Consider the following 20,845-nt stretch of genomic DNA (forward strand, 5'->3'; position numbering starts at 1 on the left):
TGCCTGCCTCTGCCTCCTGAGTGCTGGGATTAAAGATGTGTGTCTCCACCGCCAGGCTCATAGATCATAGTCTTAAGAGCAAAACCTATAAAACTCTTAGTTGTTTAAACAAATTTTACAGGAACATAAAAGTGAACCCTTGTAACATCAGGTTGGGCAACAGTCTGCTCCTGTACAGCACTTTAAACATAAGCAACAGAAGAAAATAGAGCCCAGACTACATCAATACATAAACAAATCCTTGCTTTATAAATGACCCCACTGTTTAAAGACAGTTGTGTTTAAAGACAACAAACAAAATCTTTGTATATCGAACACCAAAATGGGATTCCCATCCAAACTGTATTTGGGACTCTTATAACTCAGTAATAAAGATAAGCAATCTAATTTAGAAATGAACAAAGGACTTGGAAGAGTATTTCTTCAGAGATATGCATGGCAGAAAAACACAGAACGGGAGAGCGTCACTAGTCATCAAAACCACACGTTACTTTATGTTCACTGGGATGACTGATAGCAACAGAAGTGTTGTTGAAGATGCAGAGAAACAGGAACCTCAAGCACTATTGGTACAACTGTACCACAGGACCATCACTTTGGAAAATAGTTTGATAATCCCTTAAGACCTTAAAAAGTAGAGTTACTATATGATACAGAGATTTTATTGCTGTTTATACAAACAAGAGACTTGGAAATATGTTCACACAAAGTCTTGGATTCAGTATTTGTAGAGGCATCATTCATGATGACCCCAAAGTGAAACCAACCCAAATATCCATCTATATTTATCAGAACAGATAAACTGTGGTATAGCCACACAAGGGAATACTCAGAAACAAAAAGAAAGGAAATATTAACACATGTTATTATATGGATGGACTTGGAAGCATCATGCTAAGTAGAATAAGCCAGTCACAAAAGACTACATACTGCATGTGCCACCATGGCCAGCCAAATATTTGCTTTTAGGGTGAAATAAAAGATATCAGGGCTGGGAATGGAGCTCAGTGGTACAGTACACATTCATCATGCTTAAAGACCTGGAAATAATCATGGCACATATTTTTCAATTTCTAGCTATGTCCTAGGAGTTTAAGGATGGGCAGATACATAGCAGAAGTAAAGGATGGAGAGAAACTGTAGGGATGACCTAAGGTCTATACTTGGGCATAGGTAGGAAAAGGTAAGATAGACCTTTTTTCTGTCTACTGTCTCTGGTGTGTGTGTGTGTGTGTTCCGCGCGTGCGTGCGTACATGCGCATGTGCGCGTGCATATTGCTGTCTGACTCCACAGTTCTGAAACTGTAAGTGCATGCCAGCATGCCTGGCTTTTAAAAAAAGATTATTTATTTTATGTATGAATGTTTTGTCTGAATGTATACATGTGTACCATATATGTGTGGTACCCACAGTTAGAAGAGGGTGTCAGATCTCCTGGAATTGGAGTAATAGATGGTTGTGAGCCACCATGTGGGTATTGGGAATCAAATTTGGGTCCTTTTCAAGAGCAGTAACTGTTCTTTGTTGTTGTTTTTCGAGACAGGGTTTCTGTGTAGCCCTGGCTGTCCTGGAACTTGCTCTGTAGACCAGGCTATCCTCAAACTCACAGAGATCTGAAAGGCATGTGCCATCACTGCCCAGATGCAACAAGTGTTCTTAAGCACTAAACCAACTCTCCAGCCACCCATGCCTGACTATTTTACATGGGTTCTTGGAATCAAATTCAGGTACTCATGTTTATTAAGGAGCCACTCCTAACTCTCAACACCTATTTCTGGCTTTAATAGTTTGTTTGGATTTATCGAGAATATTTTCAAACACCTTCAATTTGCTCCATGAAAGCATTCCCAAATCTTAATTGCCCCCCCTCCGCATATATAACAACCATACCTGTACAAGTAATAACAATGTCCACTTGTCGGATGACCTCATTTAATTTCACTAGTCGAAATCCATCCATACTGTAGAAATAAAGCAGGATCAATTAAACTAAGTCAGTAGATGGGGGTCTTTTCTTAAAAGCTAGTACCAAGTTCTTTGGGTAGTTACAATGTCACTTCTTGGATAGCTGGATTGTGCCCAGGGTGTTCATTTTGCTTGGTTTTGAAGACAGTGTCATTGTATAGCCCAGGCTGGCCTCAAACTCAGGATCCTCTAGCCTCTTCCTCCCAAGCACTGGAATTACAGGTGTGTGCCACCACATCTGGCTTGATTACTCCTCAGCCAAAAGTCCAGATCATTCCCTTAGTTTACACAGGAGAAATGTAAAAGCTCCCTTGTATCTTTGAAACTAGTTCTTCCTTGAAGTAGAGAGCCACGCAAGGGCTGCTGTGATGTTCCCAAGCCAGATTTCTAGAAAGAGACATGTGGCCATTGAATCTATTCTTACTGAACCTGTTCTCCCAAGAACAAACTACTATTTTCTTAGGGTCTTATAGTACTTGAGTCCTCTGCCACATTAAACATAAGTTACCTGCTTAAAACCTAGCCCCCCCCCCTTTTGGGGTGCTGGGGCTTGAACTCAGGACATTGTACAAGCGAGGCAATTGTACCCAATTTGGCTACATTCTTAGCTTTTCCCCATATTTAAATAGTGACACTTCATGGTGTTCTTCACTGGACTCTTCTCTGTTCTTTCAGTACTCTTTTTTTCCCCCAAGACACAGTTTCCCCATGTAGCTTTGGAGCCTGTCCTGGAACTTGCTTTGTAGACCAGGCTGGCCTTCAACTCACAGAGATCCGCCTGCCTCTGCCTCCCGAGTGCTGACATTAAAGGTGTGCGCCACCACTAACTGGCTCAGTATTAATTTTATCCTGCCTTTGGCTGTAAGTAGTCACTCACAGATGACTAACTGACCACAGTCTTCTCTCGCCTCCCAGGTGGTATTAGAACCCAGGCACTGGGCAGAAAGGACAGAGTTCTACCATCCATCTACACCTCCAGCAGTAGGTTTTTAACTTACATCTCTGAGGTGCTTCAGAGCTGAGGGTTATACACTCCCCTAGGTATCTCAAGGATTCCCCAGAAAGATCCCAAACTTTGTAGATTTTGGAACCTATCCTGGAACTCATTCTGGAGACCAGTCTAGCCCTGAACGCACAGAGATCCACCTGCCTTTGCCTCATGAGTGCTGGGATTAAAGGCATGCGCCACCTCAACCTGGCTTGATTCAAGTGTCTTGAATTTATGGCCCCACACAACCTTTTGAGACAGGGTCTGAACTTACTTTGCATACTAGGTTAGCCTTAAAATTGAGGCCCTTCTCTTGAGGTGTTGGGTCTATAGGTGTGTGCACTACCACGCCTGACCTGCCTTTTTTTTTTTTTTTTTTTTTTGATCATTATTTTCAAAAAAGTAGGGATTATATATGTTGGGAGATGTTAATGGGGTATTTGTTCATTAAATAAACCAAAGCATCCTGTTACTGTTTCCACAGGAATTCTAAATTTTCTCTTCTCTCGGAGCAGGACTCCTTGACTTTTGCAAGACAGAAGCTTGGAGTTCACTTAGCAGCTTCCCTGGATCTGGGCCTGAGACTCGGCAGTGTGCATGTCAGACAGCAATGTAAAGGAGGAGCAGGCTTCCATCCCTTTGCATGCTCACCAGGCTTGCAGGGCACAGATGGGGTCAATCTCAGTCACATACACAATGGAACCCATGGCTTTCAGAGCAGCACAGCACCCCTTTCCCACCTGAAAAGGAAAGAACACACACAATAAAGAAAGTCAGTGAGAACACACGTCTCAAAGCTTCTGGGAAAGGAAGGGTACCCACCCTCCTTTCCTCCCCTCAAAGTAATTTTGCTGAATAGATTCGTGTTCAGGAAAAACCAAGGAAAACAAGTAAGTGTAGTTCATAAACAAACCCCTGGCCCCTGCCCAGCACATTCATATGCATGAGAACACCCACATTCACAATTCATAATCAAAACAAGCTAAGAGAACATCACAGAGGTGCTGGGACAAGTCAGAAAATCAACTGCAGCAAAAATACAAAGGGAAAAGCAAGGTACTTAACTCGAGACTTCTGAAGCTATGTGTTCCCATCTAAAGTGGTACATGAATATACTTATGTCTGTATATAAATCTCTGGAACATTTCATCAAAATACATTTTAAACATCCAACAAGTAAAAGGTTGAACTTTACCTCTCCATAGCCACAGACCACTACTTGCTTTCCACCAAACATCATATCTGTTGTCCTTTTAAGTCTGGGGAAACAAAAGCAAAGCCCAGCCATTAAATCAGAAGAAATGTTTTTTTGTTTCTACCTGAGGTTTGTGCTTCTGTTTTGAATTTTTTCATTTTAAAGTATGCATTTCTCCATCTGACCAGTTCTACACACACATGGGTTTTGCTCCCTCACACTTTAATCCTTTTCTCCTTCTTGGTAATAGTGCAGAAAGACGTAGATTACACAGTGACTTGTTAACACAAAAGCAGTGTGTACTTATATTGCAAACAGATATGGGCAAAAAAGGAAGAAACTAATAAGTCAACAGGAATTTTAATTTAGGCAGTAACAAAATTCTAGCTTAATAGAAACATTATTCTAGCTTCCTGTTTTAGAACGACACCATTAGCAACGCATTTAGCAGTATCAGAAGGCCAGTTGGTTCTACATAGATCTAATAGGGAAAGTAATGGACAGTAAGTCAGAGATGCCGTGAGTGAAACCTGCTGATGCTGCTATACGGACAGCGAGCTTTCTGGGGCTGATCCCAGAGCAGATACATTCTACCTTTTTATCTGGTTCTCTGTGAAACTGATCCTTGCTGTTTCCATGATTTCTGGAAAGAACATCTAGGAATGAATTCTGTTTTCTCTTTGGGCATAATGGGATGGCATTCTCTGAAAATCTTAAGACAAAAGCGTTTCAACTAAAATCCAGTCTATTCTGAGATAAACAGTCCCTCCAAATACTTGTAAGACTTCCTACTTATTTATCCATCTGCTTACCCCTTCTGGTGCAAAAGGGTCTACAAACGCCCAAAGCAAAGTAAGAATCCTATTTTTAAAAAATGACTTGGTAACTCCTCTCCACGGATGCAGCTCACTTAATACCACTGAAGTGTGAGGATGTTGCTTTCTCACTGAAGAGGTAAGTCAGTGAAAAGCCATGGGTTAGCAGAGTGGCCTTGCAATGGCTAGCACAGCAAGGGCAATCAAGGGGGAGGGAAACATTTCTGGGCCTCCTTTCCTTTGACCACTTTTCTCAAGCTTCCCTCATCCCTCTCTTTGTAACTACACATAGCTGTGGTGGCGTGCAAACTTCATTCACACTGCTCCTCTGCAAATGACAGCAGGCTACAGACATGGATGGATTCCAGTTAGGCAGTGATTTTCCTGTGATCTCAGGATCTTCCTCAAGAATAATGGACAGAGAAGACTTCATTAAAGGATTCGGGGAACATAAGCTACCTGGTGCTACTTGAGAGTCATGCCAATGTCTTAAGTTCTCTTTGGTTCTTCTAGCCCCAGAACCCTCCAAGAGCTGAAACACTATTTTATAATGAGAAAATCCCAGCTGAGCTCCTTTGGAGCTGCTGGGTGATCTTTCTTCCTCAAAGTGGAACCTCAGTCACCACCACCCAAGTAGGAGTCAGCAGCTACTTAAGGTGCTGTGTGTGTGATGGTGAATCTTGACTGTAACTTGGCGGAATTTAGAATAACCGCAGCAAACCTCTGGACACACCTCTGAAGGAGTTTCTAGAATATGTTAACTGATGTAGGAAGACCCTCAATGGAGGCAGTACCATTTCACAGATAGGGTCCTGGACCAGATAAGGATAAAGGGTGCATCAGCATGACTCTCTGTGCTAACTGTGGATGGAATACAATGAGACCTGCAGCCTCAATCTCCTGCTGCCAAGACTTCCCTGTCACGATCTGAGTGTGCCCTAAATAAACCTCCCATATTCGGTCCTTGCAACATGTAAAGTAACTAATGCGGCAATTAACCATCCCGGAACTACAGCAGATTAACCATTAATTAACACCTTCCACATGTGGATGCTCTCTTAGCACATGCCTGTCTCCCCCACCCCTTTACTCTCTGGTTTTGTGAGACAGGATCTTATGCAACACAACGTGTCCTCAAATTTGTTACATAAGAGAGAGCAGCCGTGACCGACCACTTCTCCTCCCTAGCTCTGAGTGCTGGGGTTACAGATGAGTGCCACCATGCTCGGCTTCTGCTGTCCCTTTCTCTGGAGCAGTTTACCCCTCCTTTCATCTCTCTTGCTCTCATCTCTACTGAGAGAACCAACCGCCCTTGACCCAATTGCAGTTTTGCACTGTCTGCAGGTACCATGCTCTTTACCGCTAAGCAAATTTAGATGCATAGCTGACGTTTTCCTGTTTCTTCCCTGTGAAATCTAACCTTAACTCTTGCTCAACTGCTTCTTTCTTTGTCACTTTCAACTTCAGAATCTTTCTTACCTAAGGAGTTAACTATGGTTGGGAGGGATTCTATCCATTTTTCTGAACTAGTAGAGTTATCTTCATGCATCTTTTACTGATCCTGGTATAGGTAGGTCAACTTTAGGTTCACAGATCTGGCACTTGAAAAGTCTAAAAGATAGTTGTGAGTAGATAAGTATTTTAATGAAATATATACATTTCTATCAATTTTGTCAGAACTGAGGTATCTGTCACAATGACCCTCACTTGTGGACACTCTATGGCTGACCACTGGGCTAAGAATTGATTAAAATGCTTAGTGTATCTGATACTACTGATTCCATAATAATATAATAGGTAACAACAGTTATAATGTGTATTGAACATTCCACCAAATGAAAACAAAACAAAATAAAACAAAAACAAACAAACAAAACCAACCAGCAAAAACCTTCCTTCAGATCTAATCTAACTTAATTCTTAAACTTACTATATAGAGAGTTCTAGAAAGACAGGCAAGGTTCTGGGTTTGGTAGCACAGGCCTGTACTCCCTTGAAAGACTGAAGCAGAATTGTTACACAGAGGCAGACTGGACTATGCATCACGTTCCAGGTCAGCTGGGTCTACACAGTGAAATACACCTCCACTTTTCTTTTTTTTTTTAAAGGAGGAAGGTAATAGCAGCAACTTATCCTGTCTCATTTAGTCCTCATCAACAACTCTATGAACTGAGTCATAAAGTTACAATTTTACAGATGAGGAAGTATGCAGAGAAGAAGCAAGGGGTTATAGTTAACAAATAAATAGTGGATCTGGCATTTAAACTGAGGTCTTTCTGATCGAGTGCCTGTGGTGTTATCACTCAGTCTGAATGGCTAGGAATTCGGTCCACAGAAGGTTCATTTTTCTATTAACCCATGTGATAGAAACACAGCATTTGGCATATTCTAAGCCATCTTGATATTTCTCTTATAAAATTAGTTGGGGGCTATGATTTGGATATAGAATGTTCCCAAAGGTCCACATGATAAAGTCCCGGCCCCCTGCTGGTATTACTAAAATGTGTTAAAAACCATACGAGGTGGAGCCTAGTGGGAGGTTTTTTAGAAATTGGAAACATGCGTGTGAAGAGGTAGAGGGGGCCCAGCTCCTTCCTTACTCTCTTTATGTCCCACTCAGCAGAGAATCATCTTTGCTTCATCACATGACCCTAACTAACTACATACTACCTCACTGCAAATCCCCAAGGCAAGTATGGACATCTGCCCACAGACCAACACCTTTAAAACCTGAGCTCTAACAGAATGCTGACTACACATGGGTGAAGATGGAAGCTGAGCACTGTCAAACCCACAACCCTCATAAAGCAGGGAAACGGGAAATGCCTCTGGGGATTAGTTCTTGGCTTACCACAAGTCTCTAGATAGTCAAGAAATTGTATGGCAGTGATAACATAAGAATTATATGGTGTGTTACAGGAACTATGACCTGATATAGGATCATCTGGAACCTCTTTCAAAATCATCTTTATGCCATTTTAATGACACAAAGTCTAACAAGATAATAAAATATGAACTCTGCTTACCAATAGAAGCCAATCCCATTTCCTTTTTAAAATTTTATTTGTTTTTATGTGTATGAATGTTTTGTCTGCATGTATGTTTGTGTACCATGTGTGTGCCCGGTACCTGTGGAAGCCAGAGGAGGGCATCAGATCCCCTGGGACTGGAATTATAGATACTTGTAAACTGCCATGTCAGTAATGGTAATCAAACAGGTCCTCTGGAAGAGGAGCCAGGCTCTGAGTCACTGAGCCGTCTCTCATTTCTTAACTGAAAGAGATTTTCTTGTAATGGTGATGGCAACAGAGCTCTGGGTTATAAAGTCCTGGGTGTGAAGTAGCGAGACATGAAACAGTTCCAGAAATAACCAAAGAAGCTGGAACCTTCACTCAATAACCCAAGATCATCTCAAAGATAACAAACATTACCCATCAAGAATAGATTCACGGCAACAGTAGAGGTTATCAAATTTCTGTTTAGTGACTGAGTCATTGACGTTCATGGCTGGAACACACAGCTTCCCAGCTTTGGACAGTTGGTACAGCCTGGGAATGGGAGAAGTCAAGAAGAACATAAAACAATGAGACATTACAATCTACTGTTGATTTTATGTCAGATCTCTGAAATACACCGATGGACTGAGCATGAGAGCACAAGACATCTACAACTAATTTCACCCTACTAAATAGATCCTGAGAAATATACTGTGTTTCTACAGGCTGTCCACAGCTTGGCAATAAGTCTTACATTAAAAAAATCATGTAGAGAAAATCTTTTATCCAACTAAATTTCAAGCTCTTAAATGAAAAACTTTTAATTGCATATCAATCTTTTTTATTTTACTTTTTTATAGACTAAGGCTTCTGTTTTGTGACTGGGTCTCACTGTGTAGCTCTGGCTGGCCTGGAACTTACTATGTAGACCAGGCTGGCCTTGACTCAGAGATCCACTGGCCTCTACTGGCATCAAAAGCATGTACCACTATGCCCATTACAAGACCAAGACTTAAAAAATATATATATTTATTTTTATGAGTATGAGTGTTTACTTGAATATATGCATAATACATGGGTATCTGGTGCCCGTGGAGGCCAGAAGAGGGTGTTGGATCCTCTAGAACTCAAGTTGCAGATGTTGTGAGATGCCAGGTGGGTGCTGGAACAAAACCCGGGTGCTCTGAAAATGTAGTAAGAGCTCTTAGCCATTGAGCAGTCTCTCCAAACTGCATATGAATTTCATGTCCCTTTTAATGATAAAAGAAGCGATTTGGGAGCTGGAGAATTGACTTGACAGGTGACAGCATGTTTTCTGCTTCTCCACAAGGCTCACACTGGATCCCATCAAGTGCCTTACAATCACCTGTAACTCCAGCTTTGTGAGATTCATTTTTTAATTAAATAAATGTATTTATTTTTTACATCTAACACTCTCTTCTGGCCTTGATAGACATGCACAAACATAGCATGCATTCACACAAACACACATGTATACATATAAATAAAAACAAAAATAAATCTCAAAAATAGCTTAAAGTAGTAGGATTATGCTGGATTTTAAAAATATTTAAAATTAGTTCTTTCAAAGCTATTTTTTCTTTTTTTTTAAAGCATTCTTTTTTATTTATTATGTATACAACATTCTGCTTCCATGTATATCTGCACAACAGAAGAGGGCACCAGATCTCATAATGGATGGTTGTGAGCCACCATGTGGTTGCTGGGAATTGAACTCAGGACCTCTGGAAGAGCAGTCAGTGCTCTTAACCTCTGAGCCATCTCTCCAACCCCAAGCTTCACTTTCATGTAATCAAAAGGATTAGAAAACGTTAAAGTGGCTTGCTTTGAATTGATTTCCCTAAAAGTTTATTTCACACTTGAAACCCTTTATGGGTAAATCAGACTAACAGAGAAGATTCCATTTTATCCAAGGAATCACTGCTCCTTTGTGATGGGGACCCAAAGTCCTTGCTGTCTGTGAGAGAGGGCATGAGTTTTGTCTACTGTGGGCCTCTAGCACAGAACAGTGCCTGGCTCCGTGTGGTAATTCAATGATTATTTATGGAATGAATTAAACTTGTCCAGAAAGAGCAAGCAGCCAGTGCACTGCAATGACAAGAAAACGTGAGGCCCCTACTTGCTCCTCCACCCAAGCTGTTCACTATTTTAGGTTTGAATTTGTGTTATTAACTAAAGTAAGTGCCTAGGCTTAGGCATGTTCCCTCAGAGAAAGCTCTAGTTTTCAGCATAATGTGTTCTCAGGTAGGTGAATGTAAGATTCTGTATCTAAGCTAGGATGACGTTAACTCTCACCTGTGAACTCCAGTAACACTCTCCTCCACTATGCCTTTGATTTTCTTAAACATGTTGGGGTACTTTTTATAAATCCAGTGCGTGAGATCTCCTCCATCATCCAGGATCTGTAACAGAAGCATCAGGAATGTCATTTGTCTTACTAAAGGCTCAGGCTTCAGTCCCTTCTCAGGGTCCTGCATCCCGGTTCCTAATTACCAGTGTAGACATCTCAAAACTTCCATGTAGTCATGAAAAGCAACCTAAAGCCAGAGTTACTACAATAACCTACCAAATAAAAGAGTCATTATACTCAAAGAAAAGAGTCTATAATTCTCTCAGTCAGATGACCCTACCACATAACATATCTACTTTATCAAACCACATTGTGACATGAGATTTTTCTTATGGATAATCAGTTCAGGAGGCCATCAGGACCTCCAGTTCTTGAATATACTTCAGATCTTCAGAAAACTCATTTCTAACTGCTGATTTTAGTACTTTAAATAAATTCAACTAAGGTTTAGTTTAAATTAGAAGAACAGATAATTAGTTTCTCTCTTTCTCTCAGAACAATGGCTTTTAAAACTGAAGTTGTTAACCCTTTACTTCTCACAAAGCACAGGCACTCTCCCACCCAGTGTCTCAGGCAGCACTGGAGGGCTCAACCTCGTACTCTGTACAAGCCAAATTAAAAATAACCGGGAACTGTGCAGGACGTAGGTGTGCATGCATGCTTCTGAACAGCTCATGACTATTTCAGGTTGGGATTGAAGATGAATACAATGCTGTGCCCACTAGAGCTTCCATCAGCAGGGGGAGGCTTCTGAGTTATAAGTCAGGCACAAGGCGGTGGCACTTCAGCCCGCCAGGACAGTTAGAAGAGCTCATCAGGGCTTCTCTAAATTGTTACAGTTCTCCTGGAGGTCTCCACAGACCAGTCACTCTCTTCTGGCATGCATTCTCTTTAAACTTCTAGGACATCAGCATTACAATGTCAGAAACACCACCCTGAACCCCAGGGAACACAAAACACCCAACCCCAGGTCTATTATCCCATCTTTTGCTTCTGCTCCTACTATTAATCTATTTTATCTAATTCAATCAAATCTTTCTTGAGGGTAGGAACCATGCCAAGACTCTCATTAGAACTCCTAGCCTGGCCATACATCTATGAATAGAGCCCCTGACAACCCAAAAAGGGGCCAAAGATATAGATCAAGGGTAGAGTCCCTAGTTTCAATCCCAGTGTTGCCACACCCCCCCCCCCCCCCGCCAAAAAAAAAGGCTGGGGAAATACTTTAGTTAGTGAAGTGCTTGCCTTGGAAACATCAGGACCTGATTTTAATCCCCAGCACCCACATAAAAAGTCAGGCATGGTAGTGCAATGCCTGAAAAAACCAGTGCTGGGGAGGCAAAGATGGGACCAGTGTAGTCTAATTGTGGAGTCCCAGGTCCCAGTGAGAGACCCTGTCTCAAAAAACATGGTGAAGGCTCCTGGAATGACAGCTGAGGTTGTTTCTGGCTTCCATAACACATGTACACATATGCATATATAAGCACACATCCCACCCCCATCTTCCTACATAAAAGAAACCAAAGAGTTTCTCTCTGCTGTTCTGTATGCATGGATTCCATGAGGTTTTCACTTGCTGCCTCTGATCCCTAACCACAAGAAACAACAGACAAAAACCCAAGTAATTTCAACTCTGTGGATAAACCCCCACTATGCTCATTTACTTTTTCTTTTATTACTTATCTATTTATTGGGCTGGCTGACCACCAAGCCCCCGGCCTCTCCCTTTCTCCTCATCCCCAGGGCTGTGCTAACGAATGCCTCCTACCACACCTGGGTTTTACACGGGTGCTGGGATCCTAATGCAGCTCCTCACGTCTTGGCAGCAAGCCTTTACCCAGTGAACCAGCTCCCCAGCCTGGCCTGGAACTCTTGATCCTCCTGTTGAGATCATAGGCGTGCAGCACCACACCTGGCTTACACAGTGCTGGGGATCAAATCCAGGGCTTCATACATGCCAGGCAAATGCTCTGCCAACTGAGCTATATCCCAGCGCCTACTTTTCCCTTTAAACAAAGGTATCTGGCACAGGCCAGGAGTTGCTTTTTATAGTATTTAATGACTGCAGCCTATAAATTCCCTGTGTTGTCCTACTGCAGAAAGTTCTTGACCTCAAATAATCTTCCTCTTCCTGAGGTTGGAATGTAAGGAAAGTATTGGGTCTTGGCCAAAGATATGAGTTTTGTTTTCTGAGGTGAAACTATTTTGATCCTTGTAACTGTCTTTACTAGCAGCTGTGTTGGCTGCACATACTGTAAAGGCTCTCTGGGTACAATGCCACAGCCTCTCTGTGGTCAAGACTATAAAATTAACTTTATTCCCAAGAGACACGTGCCCCCCCACCTCCCCATCTTATTTATGTGTCAGTCAGACTTCCTTCTTGTCACCTAAAGTTGCTGGAATGAGCTGACTCATCTTGGAGGCACCATCATTTCCTCCTTCAAGTCAGCAAGCACTTGGTGCCATGTGACCTAGATGGCAGTGAAGAAGTTTTTAGCTGTCAGCAGCAAGGAATCATTGCCCCCCGCCCCACTGATTCTCTAATTTCTTTTTTTATTTAATTTCTTTTTAAATTTCATTTTACATTCCAACCAAAGTTCTCCCTCATACCCCTCAATTCTCTAATTTCTTTCTTTGTTTATTTTGTTTTGTTGATTTTCCAGACAGGGTTTCTCTGTGTAGCCCTGGCTGTCATGGAACTTGCTCTGTAGATCAGGCTGGCCTTGAAGTCACAGAGATCCTCCTGCCTCTGCCTCCCAAGTGCTGGGATTAAAGGTGTGTGCCACTACTGCCTTACTGATTCTTAATTTCTTAATAAAAGAATGCAGAAATGTTGGTAAGACAAGGAAATGTATCATATTTTTATGCCTTTTTCTTTCTCTATGAATGCAATTGTGATTTAGTTTCAAGACAGTGTGTGTGTTTATTTAAATAGTGTAAATCCAGGGCTTCCAGCATGCTAAACCAGGGCTCTACCCCTAAATTATACACAACCCAGTCCTAAATTTAATTTTTTTTTTAATTCTTCAGGCTGGGGACTAAACCTAGGGCTTTATGCATCTCAGGCAAAAGCTCTCCCACTGAGCTTATCCAACAGCCTCTCAGACTGGATCTTTTAAACAATGAAACAAAAAGTAAAGTATAAAGGAAAACCCCTAAACTTCCTAGTCATCTTTTACAAAATAAAGAGAAGAAATGTGCACTTGGAAATTCTCTAAGCACACTAAAAGCTCAGTGTGAAGATTCCTGAGAAAGCTAAGTGCCTCAGGAGCCCTAAGGCCCCCGAGCCTTCCCATGTGTCTGTTTGTTGGTATTTATGGCAATTGTTACTGGAGCAACTGTGAAACAGCAGTAGGGGACAGAATGTATCACTTCTGCTTGTCATCCCATCATGTGTGAATCCTGGGTAGCATTTTCATATTACTGATAAATGTAAATGCTTCCAGGCTGGCCTCAAGCTCATGCTTTGCCTGTCCCAGCTTCCTGATCGTTGGGATCACAGATGCACACCACCACACTGAGCTCATCAAGACTCTTTGCAGTGTTAGCAAGTTCAGTGTCTAGAGGTATCCTAAGCAGATTCACTGAATTTTGCTGGAAACCCAAGTCCATCAGACAGAAATGGGTCCCTTTTTCCTTCCTTCTTGTCAGTCTTTCCCATCATCATCCCCGTCCTTAGAAGTTGCATTAACAGAATCTCACCCACCATGTTTGGCTGCCAGCCCTCCACATTCACACATCTGTCAATGCACCACCAAAAGTCATCCTCTGACTCTCCTTTCCAGGCAAAGACAGGAAACCCTAAAAATAATAAAAGGAACAAAGAGAAACCATTAAAGGCCATAAAAGGGCCAATACCCAAATTTTAACAAGAAAGTGCCAATTCCTGCCAATTCCTAACTTTCTAATTTTGCTATATTTTTTGGATTAACTTCCATCACTGGCTAATATTGCCTTCAATCCCTTATGCACTCCTTTTCCTGCAGTGGCTATTCTGCTCTTCTTGGCTCAAAAAGGACAAGCAACAAGACTGTAAGAGTTGCTAAAAATAGGACTAACAGGGAAAGAGAAGAATCCAGAAATGAGTACTTGATCCAGAGTCAAACTGTCAGTCTCATCATCTCCCAAATCTACTTGTTTTTCTTCTGTTAGTTACTCCACATGCCTCACTGGAAAATGCTCATACTGTATCTACTAAAGTGCTTGTTCCACATCATAAGTGTAATGGCTGTTATGCAAGCTGCTTAACTTAGCTGGGTGAGAACCAAATGAGCAGGAACTCTTCTAAAGCCATTGTTTATGTATTTATGTATTACTGAACATAGATTTATTTATCTTTGCAGCACTGGCGAATGAAGCTATGATTCACAGGGTACACTAAGCAAGTGCCCTATGACTGAACTTCACCCCTAACCCTAGTTATTCCTTCATTTATTATTTATTCATTTAGGTAGAGTTGAGACAATATTTCACCATGGAGTTCAGGACAGCCTCAAACTTGCAGCCTTAGCCTTCTGAGGGCTGGGGTTGCAGATGTGAGCCATGATTCCCACCTTTCTTTTGAAACATTTTAATTATGAGACAAGATTTTAACCAAGTTTCCTAGGCAGGTTCTGAACTATGATCTTTCGCCCTCAACCTTCCTAATAGCTGGGATGACAGGAATATGTCACCATGCCTAGTCTTAAATATGGGTTTATAAGAAGTTGTGACGTTTTGTTAAACTAGCCTTTTTACTATCATTTATGTAAGTATGTTTTCTTCTTTATCACAATATAAATTCTGAGAGCAAAGATATTTCTCAGTATCTATTAGAGTCAATAATCATTTGCCAAAAAAGAGAAAGAAATGAATACCTATGTAAAATTCACTAGATATATATTTAATATTTGCATAATTTTCTATTGTAGACAAACAATACAATTTTATAAATAATGAAAGAACTAATGACATGCCAAGAGTGCTAGCAAGAGGAGAGATAAGTATATTTTGTATGGTTTTCTTAGAGTCTCCCAAGAGCTCAGAAGCAGTTTTGGTACCCAAATCTGCGTGTACTGCTACACACAGGGAAGACAGAAAGCCACAGAATCCATATTTCTCTTTCTTTTGTCCTTCAAGCATTCAGTGGATATTTCGATCAGTTAACCTGCCAGGCCAAGTCCTCTTTACTGCTGAAGCAGACATGCTAAACATCAAATCAGGGTGAGCCACCTGCTGGAAAACCTGCAGGGCCACAAACTGGCTCAAGTATTAGATACTACCTTGAGGGGAGCAGTGTTCACTGGTGGCCTGTTAGTGAATCAAATCCAAGTGTCATTACTAGAGCATTAGACATAGGTAGATATCTGCCAACTATAATACAAGAGTTAACTAGATCATGTTTGACAAAAGAAGCCCTCCAAATGAACAAATTTACCAATCCATTTCTTCACAGGCAGCTACCATACTGTCATCCTTAAAGATTTATATGGAAACAGTGGAACTTCTTGAAGATTTATCTTAGCCAAAGACAGAAAACAAAAGTCAGCTCTTACCACTTTCTGCCAGAGCTGCAGCCACTTCGTTGAGAGTGGAGTAGATGTTACAGGCAGCCCATCGGCATTGCGCTCCCAGAGCGCCCAGAGTTTCCATAAGCACCTGTGTTAAAGAATGCGGCGATAAACAAGCCTGCAATAAACAACGGCCGGAGACTGAGCTTGTCTTTTTGTTTTGTTTTGAGACAGGGTCTCACATACCCACGCAACTCTTGTTTCCCCTACTTCCGTTTCTCAAGAGTTGACATTACAGACTTGTGTCACCATCCCTGGCTAAGTTCTACCTTTGACAATATAATACATCAAGAGTAAGCCAGGCCAATGGCTTTTAAGCTTTATAGGACATCTTCAGTGTGTTCAACACAGGGCAGAGGAGTAGCTCCAGTAAGAGTCTATACCTTTCCCAGTAAGATTTCATTAAGAATTTCAGAGAAAAGTTTTTTGTTTTGTTTTTTAAATCAAAACACAGACATACAGTTCTGTTTCTGTTTAGGATACATGAAGCAAGAGAGTTCCAGGTAGGGCTGGAGATGCGGCTCAGTTGGTAGAATGTCTACAGGAAGCCCTGGGTTGGATTCCCAGAGACTCTACTCAGGGCTCTGATGTGGATTGGGTTTGTTTTGTTTCTGGCAAAGCATGGGAGGAGAAGGTAGCTGCATATGCAAAGGTAAGAAAAATTGGCTAATGCCGGGCATTGGTGGCACACGCCTTTAATCCCAGCACTCAGGAGGCAGAGGCAGGTGGATCTCTGTGAGTTCGAGGCCAGCCTGGTCTACAAAGTGAGTTCCAGAACAGCCAGGGCTGTTTCACAGAGAAACCCTGTCTTGAAAAATCAAAAGAAAAATTAGCTAACATTTTAATTCAATGTTAAATGTAGGAAAGTGTATAATTTGGAATTTTGTGTTGCTCCAACTAGACACAAGATTTCATACCCACAGGCAAGTTCCTTTCCAGGAGTACCTGCTCAGTACTCACAAGGAAAACTAGTCAGGGGGCTGAGTGTACTACACTAGTCTCTCAGGGGAAGCAGAAGTCTTAACTAACAGAAGTTTAGCAATCATGTCTGCCAAGAGAGCCATGCAAAGACCCCTTGCTTCTGGGGAGATAAAAGCAAAACTGGGAAGGGCCACACAGACCATCCTGAGCCCACTGTGGGATACATATTATAATCACTACTCATAATTCTAAAGATGTAGTACTTCTTTCTCGACAAAAGGCAAGAAAATATCTTCTTCCAGACCGAACAACTGAAAGAACAATCTGGCTGCTACAGAAAGCAATAGGGACAGGAAGAAAGCCTTGGCTTCACAGAGGCCTGCTTACTGCTGGCTGGATAAGAAGATTCAAGACTCTCATTTGTCCTTACCAAGAAGGCTCACCCAACACAAAGTAGCAGTCTAGGGCAGGCCCCTGAGAAGAGCTCTCTGTGGCACACTAGTGTTCAAGCAGCTGAAAGCTGAGGGCGAAGCAGAAAACATTAAGGAAAGCCATTTAGGAACTTATTATCAGCCTAAGTAACCTATAATCTCCAGCCCGCTGCAGAAGAAATGTGAAGCCTACAGTGCACAAAACAGTTGAAATTCCAAACAAGTCATAACTTTAATGGAAATGAAGAAGTCACCACTCAAAGACTGCAAGATGTGAAAACAAAAGTTGGTAGTGTGTTTGCCTGAAGCCCTGGATTTGATCTTCAGCACTACAGAAATCATGTGTGGTGGCACTGGTCCAAATCCCAGCACTCAGGAGGAAGAGGCAGGAGAACTCGAAGCTCAAGGTCATCCTTGAGCAATGGTGAGTTCAAGAGAGCTTGGTTTAAGTGAGACTGTCTCAAAAAACAAAAGGAACTATGATAAAACATAACTATAACAACTGTTTATGCTAATAAAAATATACACAGCATTGACAAACAGAGAGCTTTTAGCAGAGAGAGATGGAAACTATAAAAACAGGTCAAATACAAATCCCAGAAACAAACGAACAACAACAACAAAAACACAACATAATGAAAAACCATAAAAAGTACTGAGAATTCCTACAACAGTCTTTCCAGACTGGGTACTTTCAAGGACACAGTCAGTCAACTTAAAGACAGAATACAAATTACAAACTAAAATACAAAGAGAAAAGGAGAGCAGGGAAAACAAAGCAAAACACACATAAAACAAACAAACAAACAAACAAACAAACAAAAAACACAGAACAGACCATCCAAGAAGAACGGGACGTTATCAGATGACTTGACATATGTTACTGAAATTCACAGAAGTAAAGATGGAGAGAACAAGTCAAAAGAAATCCACTTGGAGTTAATGGACAATCATTTTCCAAAATTAATAAAAGAAGATCCAGGAACAATATCTGAGTAGTGCCAAGATCCACTGAAAGCAGCCCTTGTGAGTTCCTTTAAAAAAATGACTGACTCCAAGGCTATGGACACAAGGTAAGAGTTGATCATTATGTACCAGAAGTAAGGAAATGCTCCAGGAATGAAAGGGAAGGGTCAAAAGAAAAGAAAGGCCGGGAGACAGCTTAGTAAGTGCTAGCCTTGCAAGCACGAGGACCTGTGCTTTATCTCCGGAACCTTCATGTCAAACAAAAACTAAACACACACAAAAAAACAAACCAAAGTAAACAAAGCAAAAAAGCTGAAGACAGAAGATCCCTGAAGCTTGTTGACCAGCTTGCCTTGCCTATTTGGAGAGCACCATGTTAGCGAAGAAACCCTATTTCAAAATACAAGGTCGATGGCTGCTAGGAAAAATGATGCCTGATATTCTCTCTCTCTCTGTGTCTCTCTGTCTCTGTCTCTGTCTCTCTCTCTCACACACACACACACACACACACACAGACACACATACATGTACACACAGACACACGCACACATACATATACACACATGCATATGCATAGACACACAGACACACACAGACAGACACATACACAGGAGAGTGGGTAGAGATGTCTCATTAAGTGAAGTGCAAAGAAGACTGAACCCTCCTCCCTCCCTGTCTCTTTCTTTTGGGAGGGGCAGGGTCTCATGTAATCCAGTAGCCCAGGCTGGCCACAAGCTAGCTCACTACTCAGTGGAGGGAGGATGCCCCTGAACTTCTCTTCTTCTGGCCTCACTGTCCCCGGAGCTGGGAGTACAGATATGCACCACCATGTCCAGGGACCAAACCCAGGGCTTTGTGGTGCTCGGCAAGCTCTCTACTAAGCCACATCTCTAGTTCCAATTCTTTATATTACTATATTTTATAGAGGTCATAACTGAATATTATAAAATTAACATGAACAGAGATCAAAAGGAAGAAACATACTCCTGTAAGGATAAAGAAGAAAATGTAGGGTGGAAATAATGAAATGATACTAAACTTGGTAAACCAATCATGATTAATTCATACAGGAAAAATAGAGAGGGAGGCCCAAAGGGTGGTGACTGATATTCAGTTAGCCTGGGGTGAAAACAAGCTAGATATAACTTAGCAACATGAGCCAGTAAATAGAGAAGCACTTCCTATCTTAAGCTACCACACTGAATTCTGATGGGAGAGGCCCAGGGAAGGTTTCAAGCACGCTTCTGCCTCAATTCATTAATCTGCAGCTCCAAAAAAGAAGTTACTTTTTAATTTATTGTATTAATTTTAGGAACTCAGGCATCCTTTTCCTCAGAGAGCATGTAACTCAGCAAAGTCTGTTCCTAGGGAGCCTGCCCTTCATCAGCAAGGTGACGATGCACAAATGTGCTGAAGGAGGGACAACTCTAAGGTGACTGAGGTACTGGCAAAATAGCTCAGTGACAGGAATACCTGTCTGGTCTCAAGAAAGCTCCAGCACTGAAAAATGAAGCAACTAACTAACTAACTAACTAACTGGGTGTAGAGCACATGTCTGAAATCCCAGCACTCAGGAAGATCAGATGTTTGACTGATACCAACTTCATTGGCTATATAGCAAGTGCAAGGTTAGCCTGGGCTGCATGAGACCTTGTCTGAAAACAAAACAAAAGAGCTGGAGGTATGATTCAGTGCGTAAACTGCTTGTTGTGTAAGTATGGGGACCTGAATTCTGATCACCAACACCCATGTATAATCTGGGCGTCATGGGATACTTCTCTAAGCCTGGTGATGAGGGAATGGAGACAGGTGGGAAACCCTTTTCAAAAAATAGATGTGATTGAAGAAGATACCCAATATCAACCTCTGGCCTCTATGAAGGAGAAAACACACACACACACACACACACACACACACACACACAGATGAAGAGAGCACATGCACACTGGCTAACCTTTTGTATGGTGGCGTGTACCCATAATTCCATCATCTGGGGGCGTTGAGACAGGAGGATCATGAGTTCAAGACCAGCCTCAGCTGCACAGCAAGTTTGAGGCCCACCTAGGCTACATCAGACCCTGTCGCAGAAGAAGGGAGGGAGAAGGAAGATGATCTAGAGCTTAGAAGTCCCATAAAAGGAGTTAGAGCTTTTTCAACACTCCAATCTTCCTACTGGTCTCAATGTGTTTGGAACTCAATACTAACTACATATTTTTATGATGACCCCCCAAAAGACATACAGAGTACTAAGGGAACACTTTCACTTGTCACAATGATTGTGGGGAGTGCTGCTGTCCTTAGTGGACAGGGCCAGGGATCTGTAACACTGAAGTATAAGACAGCCATTTACAATAAAAAATGGCTGATCTAATATCAATTTCAATTGTCCCAATAAAAGTTCACATGGTGAAAACCCTACTTATAATCATTTGATCTTAGAAACTAATTCTACCTTACATACTGACAGAAATATCTTTTATAGTTTCAATACAAATAAAAGTCTTTCTAGGACTGCAAGAATTGTATAAATGTAAAGAGAATGCTGTCATTGTTCAGAAGTTGGAAAGAATTGCTTTTTATTTCATAAAATCCTAAAATCAATGGAAAACACAGCCCTAGTGCTCTGGACATAACCCTACACTGCCAGC

The 20,845-nt window shown here is 41.6% G+C and overlaps 1 protein-coding gene across 5 annotated transcripts in view; it reads right to left on the minus strand.

The window, feature by feature from the left end:
* The window catches only part of Ahcyl2 (adenosylhomocysteinase like 2), a 154,381-nt gene that overhangs the window by 17,516 nt on the left and 116,020 nt on the right, over positions 1-20,845 (minus strand). For 3 of the 5 annotated variants that reach the window (XM_027391376.2, XM_027391372.2, XM_027391373.1), the window contains 7 exons: positions 15,865-15,997; positions 14,037-14,131; positions 10,276-10,382; positions 8,395-8,511; positions 4,149-4,212; positions 3,605-3,693; positions 1,891-1,961 (listed from right to left, as the gene is read on the minus strand). In XM_027391376.2, the coding sequence (XP_027247177.1) occupies positions 1,891-1,961; positions 3,605-3,693; positions 4,149-4,212; positions 8,395-8,511; positions 10,276-10,382; positions 14,037-14,131; positions 15,865-15,997 (676 nt within the window). The remainder of the gene's footprint in view (positions 1-1,890; positions 1,962-3,604; positions 3,694-4,148; positions 4,213-8,394; positions 8,512-10,275; positions 10,383-14,036; positions 14,132-15,864; positions 15,998-20,845) is intronic. The other 2 variants (XM_027391375.2, XM_027391374.2) reach the window with 1 other exon arrangement.

Source organism: Cricetulus griseus (assembly GCF_003668045.3).
Source record: "Cricetulus griseus strain 17A/GY chromosome 1 unlocalized genomic scaffold, alternate assembly CriGri-PICRH-1.0 chr1_0, whole genome shotgun sequence".
NCBI classification, from domain to species: domain Eukaryota; kingdom Metazoa; phylum Chordata; class Mammalia; order Rodentia; family Cricetidae; genus Cricetulus; species Cricetulus griseus.